Here is a 24,253-nt window from a genome sequence, read left to right as displayed (position 1 = left end):
TACACAGGGTATCATTCTTAATCAATAGTCCATGGTCTTTAAGTATAATTGTACTCACTGAAGTCCATAAGCATACTTCTCTATTGAAGACTTAACAGCAACCTGCTTTCATTGAAGACCAAATACATATGTGCATCCACCTCCACTGAGGTCTGATGCAGATTAAACACATATGTGTATCCACCTCCAATGAGGTCTGATGCAAACTGAATAGAAAATGGAGTCCTGTGTCTGAACATGCTCAGTACAATCACATGTCTATAGCTCCTCCCACACCAAAGAGGTCAGTCAAATTGGCAAATCAACAAATACATAGAATACAGGTTAGCAAATATATAGATTAATAAACAAATAGTGAAAGGCTTAGGAGGTTGCTATTTCCAACAGATTTTAAATTTCATTCACTGGGATTATTATCATTCTCCTTCATCACTGGATTATCTTTGTTTCCCAGCAGGTGACGACTGGGTGATTGAGGCCAAGCGGGAAGATCCTCCATTGGAAGGACCAGAATTGGAGAAGCTGCAAGGCACTTCCTGGACACGACTCCCTTGGCCACGAGGAGATGAAGAACCTTTCGCAAGTCGTAGCGATGTGGTGGCACAGAAGGGCGAAAACTGCCCAAATCAGAAGGTGGTGGATGCCCGAACTTCTGTAGCAGGCGACCACGGTCAACCCATTGTTGCCAAGCGGTGTCGCCGAAGCCGGGGAAAGAAGACCTGCGGCGTGTGCGGGAAGACCTTTAGCCGGTGCACCGTCCTCGCCGCGCACCAGCGGACCCACACGGGGGAGAAGCCCTTCATGTGCCAGAACTGCGGCAAATGCTTCAGTTTCAAGTCCACCTTGGTGGCCCACGAGAGGACACACACGGGGGAGCGGCCGTACACCTGCGACCAATGCGGGAAGAGCTTCACCGTCAGCTCCGTCCTCACGCGGCACTACCGGGTCCACCTCGAGAAGGAGCTCTTCCGCTGCCCGGAGTGCGAGAAGAGCTTCACCCAGAAGTCCCAGCTCCTCAACCACCAGAAGGTCCACCTGAAGGAGAAACCCTTCAAGTGTGGACGGTGTGGGGAGAGCTTCAGCCACAACTCCAGCCTCCGGAAGCACGAGGGTGGTCACACAGGGGAGAAGCCCTTCAAGTGCCCCGACTGTGACAAATCCTTCAACACGTCATCCCAACTTGTCAAGCACCACCGGGTCCACACTGGAGAGAGACCCTACACCTGTGCCGAGTGTGGGAAGAGCTTCAGCCAGTGGCAGATCCTGATGGTGCACCAGCGGACCCACACGGGGGAGAAGCCCTTCAAATGTGCCACGTGTGGGAAGTGCTTCTCCGACCGGGCCGTCCACATCCGACACCAGAAGGTCCACACGGGCGAGAGGCCCCATCAATGCACAACCTGCGGGAAGAGGTTCACCCATCGCACGGTCTTGGTGAAACATCAGAAGATCCATGCCAGGGAAGCTCTGAACATGCTCCGGCTCGAAGAAGGACAGCACCCGGCGCAAGGGACCTCATAATAGCTTGACTCTCAGAGTGGTGACAAGTGGGGATAAGATTCCCATGATATCAGGCTAAGGATGATGGGGATTGTAGTCCAATGCATTTGGAAAATGGCTTAGATTGGGAGGGAAAGTCCGCTTATGGTAAATGGGCAAACTTGGGCCCTCCTGGTGTTTTGGACTTCAACTCCCACAATTCCTAACAGCCGGTAGGCTGTTAGGAATTGTGGAAGTTGAAGTCCAAAACACCTGGAGAGCCCAAGTTTGCCCATACCTACCGTAGCATCACATAGAAACTACACAATGGAGTCCTGAGTCTGAACATGCTCAGTACAATCACATGTCTATAGCTCCTCCTACACCAAATATACTCTTGGCCGTCCTGCCTTGGTTGGTTGACATTGGATGTTTCCTTTCGATTTCAGAGTCCGATGGCTGGCATTGGCTTGTCTCATCCCAATTTAAATATTATATAATTGTGTATATCAGAAATGGATTAAAAACTATTAGAAGTGCCTAATCATGACCCTGGCCATGAGCAATTCCCTTACCTTGTTATTGTATGACTTGTAAGATGATGTGAATAAACACTGTTCTATTTCAAAAGTCTCCCTATGTTGTTGTGGAATCAGTATTTTATTGTAGAAAGGGGCCTTAGAGATCTACGAGTCCACCCTTTGTAGCCAGCTATGCCTCCCTCCATTATTTTCTCCTCCTCTTCTTTCTTTTCTCCTTCTCTGTAATAATAATAATAATAATAATAATAATAATAATAATAATAATAATAATAATAATATAACAACAACAACAATGTGTGATCCAATACAACAGCCAGCAGAGTGTCTGCTGCGGACTCAACTTGTGTTTCAAATACTGTAATACCGTATATACTTGAAGATAAGCTGAGTTTTTCAGCCCTTATTTATGAGCTGAAAAAGCCTCCCTCAGCTTATATGATCTATTTCTTCTTCCTTATCAGTGTGTTTTCTTTTGCAAAGCCTCCCTCCCTTTTAGTCAAGGGAATGTTTTGGAAAGAGAAAGACACCCTTACAAGTCAGGAAGAAGAAAAATATATATTCATTAATCTTATGAAAGCATTTCCCCCTGAAATATTTATTAAACTCTCCTACAGATATAAAGGCATTAACCCCTTGTAAGCTTTTGCCATCTCTATGTACCTTTATATGTGTATCTATCTATATACATTAATTTTATATATGAATTTCCCCTCATGTTTGCAGGTCTTTGCAAATCCTTTATACATATAGATTGTTATGATTGAGCCTCATGGCTCTGCTTCTGGCAGACGTGGACGTAAGACTCCTCGAGAGTCAGATACTCTCGAGGAGCGAGAAAGAAAGAGGCTGCGAGATATCTTTGCAGAACCGTCTGACGAAGAGTCTTTTAAGGGGTTCACGGAGAGAATGGAGGAAGAGCTGGTTAGCTCGGAAGAGGATGAGATGGATTGGACTCGGGTAAGGGAGGAGTTGGGTGCCACTGGCAATAATGGGATGGAAGATGAATGGGGACCTTCAGGATTAGACCCATGGACAAGCTGGAGGGATGGGACGGGATCCACAGCTGGGGATGCTGTGGGGCGTAGTCAGAGGTGTTCCAGCTCTGATGAGGAAAGTGATGAGGAAACGCCCGGGTTAAGGAGGGCAGCTGATAGTGATGAGGATTTGTAACTGGCATAAAATGAGGCTTGGGAGCAATTGCAAATTGCGTTGGGCAAGGTAATCTGGACGAACGCTTGGGATCTGTGTGGGACGCTTTCCTGAAGACTGGTGTGTTTTCGTGTGCTGATACGTAAGTTGTTTTGGAATTTGGGTTCAGACGGCGGGAGGAATTGTGTGGGCTTTTGTTTGTGCAAAACCTCTGCTTAATCTCAATAGCTTTGACCTTCCGTCGTCTTCTTGACGGACGCCATCTGCTACTCTGGATTTACGGACTGAAAACTGACTACGGGCTCGCTTTCTCCTATTGGACTTGGAAAACTGCAAACGTCTGATTCTGCCTCTCGACCTTCGGAACGAATTGGGACTACGCTACTGCTTCAATCCTTGGCTGTTGAGTTTGTATTGGAAATTTGCCTTGCTGTGTGAAGGAGTGACTCCTAGTTACTCAAAACATAGTGCTGGCAGCAGAGAATTATCTGCTGCCAATTAGTTGCATTCTTTTGAACTCTTTGTTTCCCAGCTTCTGTTTGTTTTTCCCCAGGCTGAAGCAAGCTGTTTTGATTTTACCCGGATTAAACTCCGGTTTAATCCGGTTTATCTTTTGAACGTTTTTTCTTGCCCCTTTTTGTTTTTAAAGGCTAAGTTGCCTTGCCCTTGTCTTTTACGGGCATTTTGAGTTCTGTAAATCCAATAAACTCTGTTATCTTTGATCTTGTGGCGTTCTGTCCTTGACATAGATCCATGTACCTGTGTATCTATAACCATACATATACATTATTTTTTATATATAAATTTCCCCTCGTATGTTTGCAAGTCTCTGCAAATATCTATATAAAGAGAGATGTCTGGATAGATATGAATATATTTTTACTTACCTATTATGTTATTGTTGATACCATATTGTTTTTGTTGCCCCTACTTTTCCACTTATAGAGCTAGTTTATTGTTTTTCTTTGAAATATGGTAAATATTCAAAAACATTTAACCTACTGATGCCTCGATTAATGAAATTTTATTGGTATCTATTTTTATTTTGAAATTTACCCATAGCTGCTCCATTTCCCACCCTCGGCTTATACTCGAGTCAATAAGTTATCCCAGTTTTTTGTGGTAAAATTAGGTGCCTCGGCATATATTCGGGTCGGCTTATACTCAAGTATATACAGTTATTATTATTATTATTACAGTATTTGAAACACAACAATTATTATTATTATCAACACAACGACGTTGTATGGCACAGCGAACAAGATAGACATGCTGGATTTCGTTTCGCAAAATCACAAGTCGAACACTTCCCAAGTGTCTAGGACTGTGTGATGTATTTTCTGATGATGTGTGCAGATCCCAGTAGGGTGGCCTTTTGCAGTTGGCAGATGGTGATTTTGTCAATGTCTATTGTTTCCAAATGCCGGCTGAGATCTTTTGGCACGGCACCCAGTGTGCCCATCACCACCGGGACCACCTGCACTGGTTTCTGCCAGAGTCTTTGCAGTTCAATCTTGAGGTCCTGATAGCGGCTGAGTTTTTCCTATTGTTTTTCGTCAATGCGACTGTCACCTGGGATGGCAACATCAATGATCCAAACCTTGTTCTTTTCCACAACTGTGATGTCTGGTGTGTTGTGTTCCAGAACTTTGTCAGTCTGGATTCGGAAGTCCCACAGTATCTTTGCGTGCTCATTCTCCAATACTTTTGCAGGTTTGTGATCCCACCAGTTCTTTCCTGCTGGGAGGTGGTACTTGAGGCATAAGTTCCAATGAATCATTTGGGCCACATAGTTGTGCCTCTGTTTGTAGTCTGTCTGTGCGATTTTCTTACAGCAGCTGAGGGTATGATCAATGGTTTCGTCGGCTTCCTTGCACAGTCTGCATTTTGGGTCATCAGCTGATTTTTCAATCTTGGCCTTAATTGCATTTGTTCTGATGTCTTGCTCCTGGGCTGCAAGGATCAGGCCTTCTGTCTCCTTCTTCAGGGTCCCATTCGTGAGCCAGAGCCAGGTCTTCTCCTTATCAGCTTTTCCTTCAATTTTGTCAAGGAACTTTCCATGCAATGTTTTGTTGTGCCAGCTGTCAGCTCTAGTTTGTAGTGCGGTTTTCTTGTACTGGTTTTTTGTCTGCTGTGTTTTGAGGAGTTTCTGATTTTTGACTTCAATCAAAGCAGGTTCTTCACTTTGCTTGACATATTCTGCCAGGGCATGTTCTTCTCCTTTGACTGCTTGTTTTACTTGTAAGAGTCCTCTGCCCCCTGATCTTCTAGGCAGATATAGCCGGTCAACATCACTGCGAGGGTGCAGTGAATGATGAATGGTCATGAGTTTTCTTGTTTTTCTGTCCAAATTGTCCAGTTCCACCTGTGTCCAATTTATAATGCCAGCAGTATATCTTAAGACAGGTATGGCCCAGGTGTTTATGGCCTTGACGGTGTTGCCTCCATTGAGTTTGCTTTTGAGAATTTTTCTGACCCTTTGTGTGTATTCTTTGCTGACCACAGTTTTCACATGTTCATGCTTGCCCCCCGCAGGTGCCACCTTGACGTGGTGGGGGGGCTTAGCTGCTCCAATGATGACTGAGGGCTGTGCTGGCGGTAGTGTAACTACCGGCAGGTCCAACCAAGCCAGAGAGGCCTCAGCTGAGGAGCACAACCAAGAGCAACTAACCCATTAGCATTATGGAGAATCAAACCTAAACGAAGTCTATACTGGCTCGGTCGTCGCCCAGGATAAAAAGGACCGCGGTGGATGCTGCTGATTCTGGACATCCATCGACAAGTGGGCTACGGAATCATCAAAACCCAAATGAACAGTCACAGAAGCGGCAAAAATATACAATGCCAGAAAACCGCACAATTATTATTATTATTATTATTATTATTATTATTATTATATAATTTTATTTCTTACCTGTGTCATAAGTGTACAAGGTGCTTTACAGCAACAGCAAAGAGCTCTGTCAAAAGGCATACAAGGTAAACATAATAATAGAATATGATGGACATAGACCACACTTGGCACATAAAACTCCCATGATCAACTGAACATACTGGAGAGATTTGGGAAAACTGATCTTGATTTTGGGAGTTGTAGTTCACCTACATCCAGAGACACTGTGACCCCCACTGAGAATGGACCTGGACCACACTTGGCACATGAAATTCTCACGATCAACTGAACATACTGGAGGGGTTTGGGGAAACTGACCTTGATTTTGGGAGTTGTAGTTCACCTACATCTCAGTGACCCCCACTGAGAATGGACCCGATCCACACTTGGCACACAGAACCCCCAAGACCAACTGAACATACTGGAGGGGTTTGGGGAAACTGACCTTGATTTTGGGAGTTGTAGTTCACCCACATCCAGAGACACTGTGACCCCCACCAACAACAGACCTGGACCAAACTTGGCACACAGAACCTCCATGACCAACTGAACCTACTGGAGAAGTTTGCGAAGAACCACCTTAGTTTCTGGGAACTGTAGTTCACCTATGTTCATAGACACTGTGACCCCAACTGACAATGGACCTGGACCACACTTTCCACACAGAACCCCCATGATCAACTGAACATACTAGAGGGGTTTGGGGAAACTGACCTTGATTTTGGGAGTTGTAGTTCACCTGCATCCAGAGACACTGACCCTCACCAACAATAGACCGGGACCAAACTTGGCATACAGAATCCCCATGACCAACTGGACATACTGGAGGGCTTTGATGGAACTCACCCACCTTGGCCATGGGCCAACTTGAGCCCTCCAGGTGTTTTGGACTGCAACTCCCACAATTCCTAACAGCCTACCGGCTGTTAGGAATTGTGGGAGTTGCAGTCCAAAACACCTGGAGGGCCCAAGTTGGCCCTTGCCTGGTCTAGTGTCAAGATTCCACCTAAACACTAAAGTCAGGACTTGCTGACAATTAGTATTTTTGAGACAGTGGAATATGCAGCTGCCTGGGAATCCAGTGGCTGCATTTTTGGGTGGTGCAATATGGGGTTGGGCTGGATGGCCTCTGGGGGTCCCTCCCAACCCCCTTGATTCCAGGAGGGGCATTTCAACCCAAAGGTGCTTGTTGCCTCCCATTTGCACCTGCAGAAAATCCTTCTTTCTGTTCCTATGAAGAGTCCAGGAGCCCTCTCCAAGGTCCCACCTGGCAGATATTTCTTTCTTCTTGCAGTTCAGGCTCTGAAGGGTTAACCCAACCGAGCCTGGCTTCCCAGAGTGGCTTGGAAAGAGAAGAGGGGGGGGGGGAGAGATCTGTCTGTCTGCCTGTCTGTCTGTCTGGGTCCGTTCCCTTCCTGTCCCTTTCTTTTGGGAAGCTTTGGCCCTGAGATATCTAGTTCCCCCTTTCTGCTTTTCCAAGGAGAAGGAAGGAGGAGATGTGTCTGTATCTTGCATTGTCTCTTGCTTTGCAAGACTCCCTGTGCAGCGCCCCAGAGGGAACAGGATCCATCGATTGATTGATCAGTTGATTGATCGATTAGCTTCTGATCAATTTGCAAAGCAAGAAGGTAAGAAGCCTTGCAGGTAAGACCACCTGGAGGGGGAGGAGAGGTCTAAGTCTACCTGGTTACAAGGCATTTCATCCTAATCATCACCATTATCATCAGTATTGCATTATTATTATTATTGATATTATTATTCCAAAATGCATGGGATCAGAATGGCTTTTAGTGCATTTTACTATACATTTTTGGAACCACCTTGGAGTGCTGAGAACATTATTATTATTATTATTATTATTATTATTATTATTATTATTAGTTTTTGTCAATGTAATTTTTTTTTACTCCTCAAAGCACAGCAGACAAAAAATCAGTACAAGAAAGCCGCACTACAAACTAGAGATTATTATTATTATTATTATTATTATTGTTATTGATATTATTATTGATCCGAAAGGCATGGGACCCGAATGGCTTTTAGTGCATTTTACTATACATTTTTGGAACCACCTTGGAGTGCTGAGAACATTATTATTATTATTATTATTATTATTATTATTATTATTATTATTATTAATTTTTGTCAATGTAATTTTTTTTTTACTCCTCAAAGCACAGCAGACAAAAAATCAGTACAAGAAAGCCGCACTACAAACTAGAGATGATTATTATTACTATTGATATTATTATTAATCCGAAAGGCATGGGACTAGAATGGCTTTTAGTGCATTTTACTATACATTTTTGGAACCACCTTGGAGTGCTGAGAACATTATTATTATTATTATTATTATTATTATTATTATTATTATTATTATTGATATTATTATTCCAAAATGCATGGGACCAAAATGGCTTTTAGTGCATTTTACTATACATTTTTGGAATCACCTTGGAGTGCTGAGAACATTATTATGATTATTGATATTATTATTGATCCAAAATGCATGGGACCAGAATGGCTTTTAGTGCATTTTACTATACATTTTTGGAACCACCTTGGAGTGCTGAAAACATTATTATTATTATTATTATTATTATTATTATTATTGATATGATTATTGATCCGAAAGGCATGGGACCAGAATGGCTTTTAGAGCATTTCACAATACATTTTTGGAACCACCTTAGAGTGCTGAGAACATTATTATTATTATTATTATTATTATTATTATTATTATTATTATTATTGATGTTATTATTAATCCAAAAGGCATGGGACCTGAATGGCTTTTAGTGCATTTTACTATACATTTTTGGAACCACCTTAGAGTGCTGAGAACATTATTATTATTATTATTATTATTATTATTGTTATTGTTATTATTATTGATATTATTATTGATCCGAAATGCATGGGACCAGAATGGCTTTTAGTGCATTTTACTATACATTTTTGGAAACATCTTGAAATGGGGAGGAGGGAAGGTGGAAGAGGAATGATAACCTACCTAGTTATTGCCATTTGACATGGCAGTTAAAGTGGCGTCAAACCGCATCAGTTCAGCAGTGTAGATGCAACTTTTGGAATAATAAAATGGGACTGAGAAGGTGAACTAGGAAGAGAGAAAACCCCCTTCTTGCCCAAAAAACACAGGATAAAAAGGAGGTATTGTTGTTGTTATTTATTATTGTCTTCATGTTTTTGTTTACATTGTTTCCACCAGTGTGCATTGCACTTCACAAGTAAAACAACTCAAATTGGTGGGTACAATCTGCAAAAGAAAAGCAATATACAGTAGAGTCTCACTTATCCAACCTTTGTTCATCCAACGTTCTGTATTATCCAACGCAATCTGGGTTTTAGTAGTCAATGTTTTTGTAGTCAATGTTTTCAATACTTTGCAATGTTTTGGTACTAAATTTGTAAATACAGTAATTACTACATAACCTTCCCGTGCATTGAACTGCTTTTTCTGTTGATTTGTTGTAAAACATGACTTTTGGTGCTTAATTTGTAAAATCATGATATAATTTGACATTTAATAGGCATTTCCTTAACCCCTCCATATTATCCAACATTTTCACTTATCCAACATTCTGCCGGCCCATTTATGTTGGATAAGTGAGAACCTACTGTATACAGCTGCAAAAGAAATGCAATATAATATCAATAGAACTAACCAATATACCGTAGAGTGTCACTTATCCAAGCTAAACGGGCCGGCAGAACGTTGGATAAGCGAATATCTTGGATAATAAGGAGGATTAAGGTAAAGCCTATTAAACATCAAATTAGGTTATGATTTTACAAATTAAGCACCAAAACATCATGTTATACAACAAATTGGACAGAAAAAGTAGTTCAATACGCAGTAATGTTATGTTGCAATTACTGTATTTATGAATTTAGCACCAAAATATCACAATATATTGAAAACATTGACTACAAAAATGGCTTGGATAATCCAGAAACTTGGATAAGCAAGGCTTGAATGAGTGAGACTCTACTGTATTACATTTACTATTTTACTCTATTTTTATTGTGACTACTACATTTATTTTACTCTATTTTTATTACTATTAATACATTTATTATTTCACTCTGATATTATTATTATTGTCTTTAATAATCTATCCTGTATTTATTACGATTTTACCATTTATGTGTTTTAAATGCAATTTTTTATCCTGTATTTTTGTTTTAATTGATATATTGTATTACTGTTTTATCTTTTTATAGTGTGATTTGTATAATGTTGCCTATATTTTGTCCTATGTTGTTTGGGCCTCTGCCCCATGTAAGCCGCCCCGATTCCCCGTGGGGAGATGGTGGCGGGGTATAAATAGAGTTTTATTATTATTATTATTATTATTATTATTATTATTATTATTATTATTATTATTATTATTACATTTATTATTTGACTGTATTTGTTAGTCTTATTACATTTATTATTTTACTCTATTACTATTAAAAGGATACATAAGCACCTTTACATTGAAGAAGATGAGAATGATGATTTAATCAGAGTTGGAAAGTTAAATGACAGTTTTATGTAAATATTCAAAAACATTTCACCTTCTGATGCCTCACTTAGTGTAATTTTATTGGTATCCATTTTTTAATTTCTGAAATTTACCGCTCTCTGCTTATACTGGAGTTAATGTTTTCCCAGGTTTCTTGTGGTAAAATTAGGTGCCTTGGCTTATATTCAGTTCGGCTTATACTTGAGTATATACGAGGTATATTTCTATGTCATTTTATCTTCTTGAATATGTTCTTCTTTTTTCAAAACAGGACAAGCTTTTCTCAGCAGTGTATGAAATCCACCTCTGTCCCAAGATCTCTGTTCTCCAGGAACACTGAAGATGATTTGTGGATCTTATGAAACTGGCTTACACACGGACAGATAGTCGGTGGCTGCACCATTTTGGGGGAAATCTCTGACAAATATAGGTCTCCATTACAAAATCCATGATCTGGAAGGTGAAATGGCAGCCAAGAAGAGAAGAACCTCAGATGATAGCCTCCAATTCAACTATCTGTTGAAACAGGGGATGAAGGAAGGAGACCAAGTAGATCTGAAACCAGAGGTGGCCTTGGAAAGAGGAGCTGGTCATGAATCCAAGGCTGTGAAGAGCTTTCTCAAACAGGAAGAAGTTATGGGTGGAGCAGGCAAGTTGAACTCATCAGAGGACCTCAAGGAAGCACCATCTTCTCACTTGGGATGGGGGAATTCCCAGCAATCACCGTGGGAGAAGGCAACGGTTCTCTTGACGTCTGTTGAAGGGCCACCAAATGCTTACCGAAAGTCCAGAGGCCTTGGTGGAGGAAGCTTAGGAGACTTCATAAAAATAGAGGACACGAAGAGGGAGGACTGTTGGAAAGGAAGGGAAGATCTCCTCAAGGAGGACTTGGTCACCATGGACGTCCAGCGAGCCCTCTTCCGGGAATACCGCTACCAGGAGGCGGAGGGTCCGCGTGAGGCCTGCAGCCGTCTCTGGTACCTGTGCCACCGGTGGCTGAAGCCCGAGAGGCACACCAAGGAGCAGATCCTGGAGCTGGTGATCCTGGAGCAGTTCCTGGCAATCCTGCCCTCCGAGATCCAGAGCTGGGTCAAGAGGGGCTGCCCTCGGACCTGCGACCGGGCGGTGGCCCTGGCCGAGGACTTCCTCCTGAGACGGCAGGCATCTGGACAACTGGAACCACAGGTGGGCAGAGGTTTGCACAGGTTGATCCCACAGAAGATGTGCTAGGGCTGCCCATTTAATGGTGATTCCCAGTGCCCCTTTGAGATGCTTAAAATGTCAGGGGATGATGGGGTGCAGAGTGGATTCCAAAATTCATCATCCCCGTCTCACCTCCTTCTCCAGACTGTATTCCCATGCGGAGAATCAGCACTGGTCAAGAAAGACTCCAGCAAGGCGAAGTCCAACTGTTGTTAAACTTTATTTACAAATCTATTTACAGTTGCATTTCTCGGCTTCAGAGCATAGCATTCATAGTCCGTCTCCAGCGAATGCTCAACGCCAAACACACACACAGAAACGACACTCCCCTGCATTCCACAGACCAAGAAGGAAGTCCCAGTCAAACAAACTTGACCCCATTGGTCCTGTGATACGTCAATCAAAGCAGGTTCTTATTAACTCCATAGTTACTGAAATGCCTTGCCGAAAACTCACACAGAAGGCATTTCTAAAAGCCTAGATTGATTTTAACATTTCACACAATTCACAATACCCTGACAAAAAATTGGCATGAAGTTGGCTCTTTGATATCAAAAATGATCCAGGCAAGACTCCCAGCCATTTAATAGATCAATAAAGGACTCATCTACACTGATCATACAATGCACTTTGAACCTGGCTTTCTAGATCAGAGCTTTCCAAACATTTCTTGTTCCTGACACACCATTTTCATAGATCAGGCATGGGCAAACTACAGCCCTCCAGGTGTTTTGGACTTCAACTCCCACAGTTCCTAACAGCCCACAAGCTGGCTGAGATTTCTGGGACTTGAAATTCAAAACACCTGGATGTCTGAACTTGGCCCATGCCTGTTTCAGTTGCATCATTCCACAACATGTCAGAGTATTTACAGCGCAGCAGTAGTTGGGTGGAAGCAGTAGAGCGCAGAACGAAGAGACACTCGGAGACGTTGGTAAAACTATTTACAAAGTTTTACTGTATGCAGCAGTAATCAACACAAACAGACTTGCAGACGACAGACAAACACAGGACTGCTCTGTTCTCCAACAGAACTTGACTCGAACTCTAGGCAGACAGAACTCGACTGAACTGACGCAATCGTTATGCACAAACACTTGTGTCTGGATACTCCCTAGTTCCAGCCACACACCAAGGCCATCATAGCTTCTTGGCAATTAACTCTTTCCACACTATGGTACATTCTGGATGATGCAATCAGTTGCAATACAAGCATGGCACAAATTGCATTTAAACACTATCAATACACAAAAGCCATTAACAACACAGTAATTTAGTATCACTAGCAAACTGGAGGTTAAACAACAATTACCAAAACTTTTGATTATCTGCCATGTGGGATGAGTATAATGGGAATTACAAACCCATAGCACTTGTGTCTCTGAGGCTAAAAGATACTTTAATGTCAGCCATCGTATCCGCCAGCCTTGTAACTAAATTAAAACTTCACTCTCCTGACTGAACAGAATAAACCATAGGGTGTATTGTTATTGTATCCCATCCATTCTAATCATGTTGTCTAATGGTAAGGAACACAGGAATTGCAGTCCAGTATCTGGAGGGTCACAAAGAATGATATGGAGGGCCAAATTTTGCTCACAGACTTTGAGTTTGAAACACATAACTTAGACAGTCTTGCATACTAATTTATCTATGACAGTCCAGACAACGATGGATAAACATAGAAAGTTTTTCATGGAAAAATATAGCATTGGCATTTCCCACCCCACATCTGGAGGCACTTGATGAGAGGGAGAAAAGGCCCTTGAAATTCTTCTTCCTCTCACACATTGTCCTGTTATCTGAACAAGTTTCCTTCCTGTTTTGTTCCAGGGCTCAGCCCTGATCCAGGACGCAGCTTCAAACCTCTGCATGGTTGAGCAACTTCCTCCGAGTCCCAAAGAGAAGCAGCCTGTCGCCAAGAGCAAGCAGGGGAATGGTGGCAAGACCAGCAGAACCAGTAAGGGTGAACTATAACTACCAGATCTGAGGTCAATCACCACCAAACCAGGCCTGTGTGCGCAGTTGGCCATGTTGAGTCTGTGTGCCAAGTTTGGTCCAGATCTGACGTCAGCTGGGTTCAGCGCTATCTGGATAAGGGTGAACTATAACTCCCAGATCTGAGGTCAATCACCACCAAACCAGGCCTGTGTGCGCAGTTGGCCACGTTGGGTCTGTGTGCCAAGTTTGGTCCAGATCTGATGTCAGCTGGATTCAATGCTGTCTGGATAAAAGTGAACTATAACTCCCAGATCTGAGGTCAATCACCACCAAACCAGGCCTGTATGCGCAGTTGGCCACGTTGGGTCTGTGTGCCAAGTTTGGTCCAGATCTGACGTCAGTTGGATTCAATGCTGTCTGGATAAAAGTGAACTATAACTCCCAGATCTGAGGTCAATCACCACCAAACCAGGCCTGTATGCGCAGTTGGCCACGTTGGGTCTGTGTGCCAAGTTTGGTCCAGATCTGACGTCAGCTGGGTTCAGTGCTGTCTGGCTAAGGGTGAACTATAACTCCCTGATCTGAGGTCAATCACCCCCAAACCAGGACTGTATGTGGAGTTGGCCATGTTGGGTCTGTGTGGCAAGTTTGGTCCAGATCTGACGTCAGCTGGGTTCAGTGCTGTCTGGATGCAGGTGAACTACAACTCCCAAAATCAAAGTCCATTCCCACTGACCCCTGCAGTATGTTCAATTGATCATTGGGCTTCTCTGTGCCAAGTTGGTCCCAGTTCATTGTTGGTGGGAGTCACAATATCAGTGAAGGTACTGCAAGTCCCATTATCCAGATCCATCATTGGTTGGGTTAACAGTGCTCTCTGGACGTCAGTCAAATACAACTCCTGTAAATCATGGTGAATTCTCCCCAAACCTCTTGTTCAGTTGCTGATCAATTCCTCTGTTAACTGTGTGCCATAGGAAAAGGTAGGAAAGGGTTAAGGGAGAGGCAATGGGCGGGGTTATGCAAATTAAGGCACCCTGGGATGTCCATTCTGGAGGAGAAACAGAACATCTAGGAGGAAATTGTCCCATCATGAAAGCCTTCACTTGGCTGGGGTTTACAATGGTGTTTGTGGACGACACTGGCAGGGTTTGGGCTCCATGTTTATGGCGCTCACTATAAACTGCATGTCAGTAGAAGGACTATGGGTGTCTCCTGCTGAGGAGGAATTATAGTCCGTTTGTGTAGGTGGGAGACTGTCTGTATAAGTGGACACCACCTCCATGTACACACTTACACGTTTTTCACTTTTATTATGTGTGGCGAAGTGCGTTAAAGCACTGAGCTGGCGGCCGAAAGGTCCCAGGTTCAAACCCGCTGTTAGCTCAAGCTCCTGCCAACCTAGCAGTTCGAAAACATGCCAATGTGAGTAGATCAATAGGTACCGCTCCGGCGGGAAGGTAATGGCGCTCCATGCAGTCATGCCAATGGCCACATGACCTTGGAGGTGTCTACAGACAACGCCGGTTCTTCGGCTTAGAAATGGAGATGAGCACCAACCCCCAGAGTCAGACATGACTGGACTTAACTCAAACACAAATGACCTACTATATATACAATTGAAAAGAAACCAGTTCAGTAAACAATATGTCTGGCAAATTAGTAATACTGTTTAAATTCACAGTAATAACAAACAACCTCAAATGGATTGTCCAATATACATTGAAATGCAGTCGGCGTTAATTTCACAGTAATAACAAACAACCTCAAATGGATTGTCCAATATACATTGAAATGCAATCGGCGTTGTGTATTCTAATACCGAGAAGAATAAGTCCGCCACGACCGGTTTCGGCCCTGCATCAGGCCTTCCTCTGGTGGTCTGAAAATAGTTACGTACACTAATATAAGTAAGAAAATATATCCATAGAACATCATCCATTGCCTAATACTAACATGGTTCCAAACTTAACACTTGTTCTCTTTAGAGATACATGTCATTTACATTGTGAAATATATATCAAAGAAACCAATAGTTACATACCCTGTTTCCCCTAAACTAAGACATCCCCAGAAAATAAGACCTAGTAGAGGTTTTGCTGAATTGCTAAATATAAGGCCTCCCCCGAAAGTAAGACCTAGCAAAGTTTTGGTTTGGAAGCATGCCCGCCGAACAGAACACCAGAGCATGCAGGATCAGTAAATGTACATACCATAGAGTGTTGTTCATGGAAATAATGGTAGTAACAAGAAATTCTTGATAGGATTCACAGTTTGTCTGGTTATGCTGGTTTGTGATGACAACTACTGTACAGTATATAATAAAAGTTCATTTTTTTTGTTCAACAATAAATGTGAATTCTTCTTCATTGAAAAATAAGACATCCCCTGAAAATAAGACCTAGCGCATCTTTGGGAGCAAAAATTAATATAAGACACTGTCTTATTTTCGGGGAAACACGGTACATAAAATATAAGTAACTACCTATCCATGACTGGACTTAACATCAGGGGTAACCTTTACCTTTACCTTGTCTTTCTTGAGGATTAATGTGTTGGGTTTCCTTGTCTTTTGCAGCAGGTGATGAATGGAGAAGAGAGAACAAAGAGGAGAAACTTCAGCTTGGGCCACTGAAGCGCCACGGACCCTCCCGGGAAATCCCCCCGTGGCCCCAGGCGGGTGGAGAAACATCTCAGAGTCACAAGGAGGCAGAGAAAGGGAGGAAAAACTACCTCGAGCCCAGCGTGAATGTATTCTTTCCTTATTTAGGGGAAAGTACTGAAGTGACGCAAAAGGTTGTCATAAAGAGAAGGCGCCGGAGCAGAGGAGAAAGGGTGTGCAACGTGTGCGGGAGGAGCTTCAGCCGGACCACGGTGCTCGTGGCGCACCAGAGGACCCACACCGGGGAGAAGCCGTTCATGTGCCAAGACTGCGGGAAGTGCTTCAGCCTGAAGTCCACTTTGGTGGCGCACGAGCGGACCCACACGGGAGAGCGGCCTTACACTTGCTCCCAGTGTGGGAAGAGCTTCACCGTCAGCTCGGACCTCACCCGGCATTATCGGATCCACGTCGGAGAGAAGCCCTTCAGCTGCTTGCAGTGCAACAAGAGCTTCAGCCGGAAGACGCAGCTGCTCAACCACCACAAGGTCCACACGCGGGAGAAGCCGTACAAGTGCGCCCAGTGTGGGGAGACCTTCAACCGGAGCTCCAGCCTCATGATCCACGAGGGCTCCCACACGGGGGAGAAGCCCTTCAAGTGCCCGGACTGCGACAAATCCTTCAACACCTCCTCCCAGCTGGTCAAGCACCACCGGGTGCACACCGGGGAGAGGCCCTACACCTGCTCCGAGTGTGGAAAGAGCTTCAGCCAAAGGCAGATCCTGATGGTCCACCAGAGGATCCACACCGGGGAAAAGCCCTTCAAGTGTGCCACGTGCGGGAAATGCTTCTGCGACCGGGCCGTCCTCATCAGGCACCAGAAGGTCCACACGGGCGAGAGGCCACATCAGTGCACAACCTGCGGGAAGAGCTTCTCTCACCGCGCGGTCCTTGTGAGGCATCAGAAAATCCACACCAGGGACTCTCTCAATATGTTGGTCATGGAGGAGGACCCAGATGAAGCCTCATGAAAGCACAGCATTTCCGTACCTTCAGCGTGGACTGCAATTGACCTGTGGCAACTCCCATGATGAACCAGTGTAGTTGGCCCTCCATATTTGTGGGTTTGATTACATAGCCCAACGACAACAACAAAACCTTGTTATCTCCGTTTTTCAGAACATTCCTGGGGTTATTAAGAAAATTGCATTGGATAGACTGCATCAGCTGTAGTTTCTTTGATATGTCTATGTTGACTTTCTGTGGGCAACCAGGTGGCAACTGGTAGATGCCGTATGTTCTGTATCTTAAAAACTAGGGTTGATATGGGGGAAACCAGTGCCATTTTTGGAATCAGCAGGTCAAATATATCCAGAAACAGGGCTAACATTTGAGGTACCAAAAAGTTATTGGTCCATGTTATTCATGGATTTGATTATAATATCATCTCTACTAATCTCTATGTCCCTCAGTATGACTCTGTGGACTGCAGATGACCTGAAGCAGTTTCATGATAAACTATACAGTGAGACATCCACATTTGTGGTTTTGATTATTCACATATTTGGTAAAGAGGTTTTCTGAAGGAGTGTCTAGGTCAGTGGTGTCCAACCTTTGGTCCTCCAGGTATTTTGGACTTCATCTGCCAGAATTCGTGGCCATTGGACAAGTTGACCAGGACTTCTGAGAGTTGGAGTCCTAAATACCTGGAGGATGAATGGTTGGACATCCCTTGTTCTAGGTTCTCCATGCAACTCCACAGTTCTAGGTTCTCCATGCAACTCCACAGTTCTAGGTTCTCCATGCAACTCCACAGTTTTAGGTTCTCCATTCAACTCCACAGTTCTAGGTTCTCCATGCAACTCCACAGTTTTAGGTTCTCCATTCAACTCCACAGTTCTAGATTCTCCATGCAACTCCACAGTTCTAGGTTCTCCATTCAACTCCACAGTTCTAGATTCTCCATGCAACTCCACAGTTCTAGGTTCTCCATTCAACTCCACAGTTCTAGATTCTCCATGCAACTCCACAGTTCTAGGTTCTCCATGCAACTCCACAGTTCTAGGTTCTCCATGCAACTCCACAGTTCTATGTTCTCCATGCAACTCCACAGTTCTAGGTTCTCCATGCAACTCCACAGTTCTAGGTTCTCCATGCAACTCCACAGTTCTAGGTTCTCCATGCAACTCCACAGTTTTAGGTTCTCCATGCAACTCCATAGTTCTAGGTTCTCCATGCAACTCCACAACTCCACTTCTGCCAGATGTTAGTCATAACTCCATGCTAGAGGTCCTCGGGATTCCTAAAGAGGACACTCTTCTAGGACTCTCTAGGTGTTTCAAAGCTATTCTGTGCTCATCTTCTGGTGGAATATCTTGGGATTCATACTTGGGGAGGCACAACTCTTGATATACAGTGGGTTGCTGTGTGTTTTTCGGGCTGTATGGTTATGTTCCAACAACATTATCTCCTAACCTTTCACCTGCATCTGTGGCTGGCATCTTCAGAGGTTCTGTTGGCAGTGAGGCAAGTAGAGTGTATGTATATCTGTGGAATGTCCATATATACACTCCATTTGCTTCACTGCCAACAGAACCTCTGAAGATGCCAACCACAGGTGAAACCTCAGAGAAGACTGCTACTGGAACCTGGCCATACAGTCCGAAAAACTCACAGCAACTCAGTGATTCCGGCCATGAAAGCCTTCGACAACATAATAATATAATAATAACTTTATTCTTATATCCTGCCCCATCTCCTCGAAGGGATTTGGGCAGCTCAAATGAGGACTAAGCCCAGCAATACACAATAAAATAAAAGGTAAAGGTTTCCCCTGATGTTAAGTCCAGTCATGTCTGACTCTGGGAGTTGGTGCTCATCTCCATTTCTAAGCCGAAGAGCCGGCGTTGTCCGTAGACACCTCCAAGGTCATGTGGCTGGCATGACTGCATGGAGCGCTGTTACCTTCCCACCGGAGTGGTACCTATTGATCTACTCACATTGGCATGTTTTCAAACTGCTAGGTTGGCAGAAGCTGGGGCTAACAGCGGGTGCTCACTCCACTCCCTGGATTCGAACCTGGGACCTTTCGGTCTGCAAGTTCAGCAGCTCAGTGCTTTAACACACTTCGCCACCGGGGCTCCTACACAATAAAATACGATCACATAAATACATTTAAAACAAATATAAAATCATAAAACATATAATACATTAAAGCAATAACATCTTGATATACAGTCAACCTTCCACACGTCCTGGGTTTAGAAGCATAGGAGCCCCGTGAAAGTGGGAAAACCACAAATAATTTCTACTATTTTACCTGCAAGAAGACCTTTCTAGGACTCTAGATTGTTCACCACAACTTTCCTATCAACTTTCTGCTGCAAAGTGACCATTGGAGGACCTAGAGATTTCTAGAAAAAAATTAACTCAAACCTGCGAGTAATCAAACCTGTAGATGTGGATGGATGGCTGTTCAACCAGTTTGTAAGCAAAGAGTGGACGTGTCGGTGTGAAACCAACAAATTCGAAATTTATTTCTGAATTTTTAAGCTATGCACTAGATGTGGATGAATGACGTGTGATCAGCTGGGGTTGGTGGCCAAGAGAGCCGGGATGTCAGCTTTTTGATTTAATGCATGCGGATTGAACTCTTAGTAGTAATAGAAAGGTTGACAAAAGCACTTGTTTGGTTATCATGGCAGGGTTCTGCATAGTTTGGTTTTATGTGTGTGCACTTCACTTTAAATACTGCGGGGCTGTTTTTGTAAGAGGTGAAAGAACAGCACGGACACTGAAGCTCTACTTTTGTGGCCTCTGGAAATCCACTCATGTACACATAGAAGAGTGATATCGAGAGCAAGAAAAGGTCTATAATGTAGGGATGTGCACGGAATTTTTTCCTTCGTTTCCTTCGTGCTATCGTTTCATTTCGACCGTTTGTCTACCCAAAACAAATGACGACATTTTCGTAGGAAACAAGAAGTAACACAAAAATGAAAGCTGCACAGTCATCGTGCTTGCTTTTGTTTTCCTTTAGTTTTGGCCCTGTAATAATAAGCAGGTACTGACAGAGGCCTGCTTTCCCATTACAACTGATGTGTACCAATGGGTGTTAATAATAATATTAATATAAATAACAATAGTTACTCTGGGACCCTAAGCTGAGCCTGAGAGAGGTCTGCTTCCCCATGACATCTGATGTGTGCCAATGGGTTTTAATAATATTAATATAAATAATGATAGTTACTCTGGGACCCTAAGCTGAGTCTGGGAGAGGGTTGCTTCCCCATGACATCTGATGTGTGCCAATGGGTATTATTAATATTAATATTAATAGCAATCATTTTTCTGGGACCCTAAGCAGAGTCTGAGAGAGGTCTGCTTCCCCATAACATCTGATGTGTGCCAATGGGTGTTAATAATCTATATATATAAAAGACTGATGGCATCAGGGCAGCGGACAAAACAACAAAACTACAGGCCCCCCAACCTCGAATTTGACAACACAACCCATCATCCACGGCTCTAGGTTGATACAACAAAAAGAAAAGAAAAATAAAGTCCTAATTAGAGGGAGAAGAATAATTGTTTTTATCCAATTGCTGCCAGTTACAAGGCTAAGCCTCCCACTCAGGGAGGAAACAGCCAGGCTTCAAAGCTAATCATTTTTCCTAATTGCAGCATTCATACTTGCCTCCAACAGACAAAAAAAATCAGAAATATTGTATATTCACAACCTTTAGGAAATAATATCTCCTGATGGCGCAGCGTGTTAAAACGCTGAGCTGCTGAACTTCTGGTTTGAATTGGGGGAGTGGAGAGAGCCCCCACTGTTAGCCCCAGCTTCTGCCAACCCAGAAGTTCGAAAACATGCAAATGAGAGTAGATGAATAGTTACTGCTCCGGCGGGAAGGTAATGGCGCTCCATGCAGTCATGCCAGCCACATGACCTTGGAGGAGTCTACAGACAACGCCGGCTCTTCGGCTTAGAAATGAAGATGAGCACCAACCCCCAGAATCAGGCATGACTGGACTTAATGTCAGGGGGGAACCTTTACCCTTTACCTTAACTACCACCAATTCCTCAATACTTTATTTCCCATACCACCATACTTTGCCACAGCAACGCGTGGCCGGGCACAGCTAGTATTAATATAAATAGCAATCATTTTTCTGGGACCCTAAGGGTCTACATGAATGAAACTACACAAAATGAACAGCAATTCCATACAAAAGCACAACACTACTATAGTGCTCTTAGATGTATGGAATTTGGGGTGAGAGATAGAGCTTCCTCAGATGAGTTTAAAATGAGTGGTTGTTTGGGATTCATGTTATGCATGAAATGAGCACAACGGCTCGATTAGTGTTTGCTCCAGTAGAGGTTAAACTAATAGTATGGGTTGCCACGATCCATTGGGGTGGTGGGTTGTGAGGTTGTTGTTTTCCCTGATATAGTTGTACAATATCGGGGCTATATCTGGCTGTCGAGAGTGCTTTTCTTTTATTTTTTGGGTGACCTCAAATTTCTTCTTCTGTTCCTTTTCATTGGGGAGTGAGGAGCGAAGATGCAATGTCGTGGAAATGCAGGATAAGCATATAATCAGTCAAATGCCCTAACTAAAAAGAAAACATAAGGTCCATCCACACTGTAGAACTGATGCAGTTTGAACCCCAATTTAACTTCCATGGCTCGTTGCTATGGAATCCTGTGATCTGTAGTTTGTTGAGGCATCAGGACTCTATGGCAGAGAGACTAAGGACCTTGTATAACTTCAATTTACAGGAGTTCATAGCAGTCAAAGTGGTGCCAAACTGCATTCATTCTATAGTTTAGATGGCACAAATCGTGTTGTAAATCTCAACTAGAGTGACCCCATTGAACGCATTCAATTTGCATCAACGTTGTGGCTGGTAATAGGAATTTAGGCCAACGAAGTGAATATACAAAGTACTCTTGGAAAGACATATTCTTAAATACAATTCTGTCTTAATTTTGCTCCACTGCATATTTACATGTCACCTTTCCCTGTCTTCTCTTTTTGCCCCCCTTTTAATTATTTTCCTCTTCAAAGCCACTATCTTCTATTAGACAATTTGTCGCATTTTCGTCCCAAGACTCGTCTTACGTATTTCACAGAATTATTATTTCTCCAACTTGCCTGTTCTTGTCATTCGATAATAATAAATATATTTTAATTATATTCCACTCTATCTCCCCGAGGGATTACAGGACACATATATGGCAAACATTCAATGCCATGATACAATTAACAAGGACAGACAATACATAAACACAGGTAAAGGCTTTCCCCATCTTTTCCATTTCTGGCATCTGGAGGCCGTTCTTGACTCTGGTCACCAGGGGGTGCTGTCACTCCATCTTCCATGACAAGGAGCTTTGTCGTCCATGCTGCGTTTCCTCTGCTCCATTTTCCATTATAGTAGACTGTTAGTCTTTATGTATGTACATCTGCCATGAGCAAACTTGGGCCCTCCAGGTGTTTTGGACTACAACTCCCACAATTCCTAACAGCCTCAGGCCCCTTCCTTTTCCCTCTCAGCCGCTTAAGCGGCTGAGAGGGAAAAGGAAAGGGCCTGAGGGTGTTAGGAATTGTGGGAGTTGTAGTCCAAAACATCTGAAGGGCCCAAGTTTGCCCATGGTGGATGTACAGTATGACTTCTGTATTTGTAGAGGATACTTTTCCAGAATTCACATGGATACACAAAACTGCAGGTAATAATCAGCCCTATTGAAATGAAGACTATCTAGAAATAACAAAATTTTTTGGATGCAGATAATTGAAAGTATGGATATGAGATTGTTCTGTACTTAAACCTTGTATCTGAGGAAGTAGGTGTAGATATTCTGCCATTGCTTCATCCTATGGAATTCTGGAAATGTCCCGTAATAATCTCATGGCAGTGGCCTACATACCTTAAAGGCAACAGATCCCATCTGTTCTTGGTACCTAAGCAGGGTCAGCCCTGGTTAAGACCTGGATGGGAGACCACCAACAAATCCCAGGTGTTATAGGTTGTATTTCAAAGAAAAGAACTGGCAAAATTGCTTTTAGCCCTTGAAATTCATGGGTCAATGTTAAGTCGATAAGCAACGTGATTTCTGCATTTTCAGTTCCTTCAAAGATCTACCCACAGGCAATGATAAGTGTCTTTCAACCTGTATTGTGATTGGTTCAAATGATGAGGCAGCATTAGCATTAGAGACAACTTTTCAGACCACAGTGGTGGGTCTCTCAGTTGTGCTGTCAATAAACTTGCCATCCTATGCAGAAATTTGCAAAAACTTATTGCAAACTGGAAATGCACTGGAAAAAAGAACCAAAACCATTTCCAATTATCACCATGACTTATGGAGTTGGGTCATATTTTTTTGACATGGACAAAAACTTTGCTTGAATTATACCTAGACTGACAGGTCTGAAAAGACCCTGATCAAATCTCGTCTCGGCCATCGGGTATTTCCCACCAGCCGCATCATGCGCACAAACCCCATGTTTATCAAGGGGTCAATAGCACTGTCCTGCCGCACAGGATTGTTTCAAGAGGAACTTTGAACTATTGTACACAAAGCTCATTGAGCACTTAAGAGGAAAATGCTGTACTGAATCTTCGGTCTTATGGTTATAATGAAGATTTGGGATTAGGGTTCGGTTTTTAGGTACTTTCCTTGTATTTCTAAATGCCTTCTTGTTGTGTCTTTGGGATCTCCACTGAATAAAGGACTTGAATTGTAGATGTGTTGATGCTTCCCTTCCCTACCCCCTACTCAAATTATTCTACCCCAATTTCTTTGGGGTGGCAACATGAACATAGACCCATGGCAATGTTCTCGCTTTCTCTGTGGTTCTTTCTTCCCTTCAACTCATACACCTGTCCCCTTTCTTTCCCA

At 43.2% G+C, this 24,253-nt stretch overlaps 1 protein-coding gene across 1 annotated transcript in view; it reads left to right on the top strand.

Moving 5' to 3' along the window:
* The window catches only part of LOC100558400 (zinc finger protein 646), a 30,756-nt gene extending 6,659 nt beyond the window's left edge, over nucleotides 1–24,097 (top strand). Inside the window, exons 3-6 of the mRNA XM_062974309.1 lie at nucleotides 455–1,518; nucleotides 10,983–11,780; nucleotides 13,632–13,758; nucleotides 16,318–24,097. Coding sequence (XP_062830379.1) covers nucleotides 455–1,518; nucleotides 10,983–11,780; nucleotides 13,632–13,758; nucleotides 16,318–17,369 — 3,041 coding nt within the window. The 3' untranslated portion in view covers nucleotides 17,370–24,097. The remainder of the gene's footprint in view (nucleotides 1–454; nucleotides 1,519–10,982; nucleotides 11,781–13,631; nucleotides 13,759–16,317) is intronic.
* The last annotated feature ends 156 nt before the right edge of the window (nucleotides 24,098–24,253 follow it).

This window comes from Anolis carolinensis, chromosome 2, assembly GCF_035594765.1.
Source record: "Anolis carolinensis isolate JA03-04 chromosome 2, rAnoCar3.1.pri, whole genome shotgun sequence".
In the NCBI taxonomy this organism is placed as follows: Eukaryota; Metazoa; Chordata; class Lepidosauria; order Squamata; family Dactyloidae; genus Anolis; species Anolis carolinensis.
The sequence above is the reverse complement of the archived record's forward strand: the minus strand, read 5'-3'. Positions and strand labels throughout refer to the sequence as shown.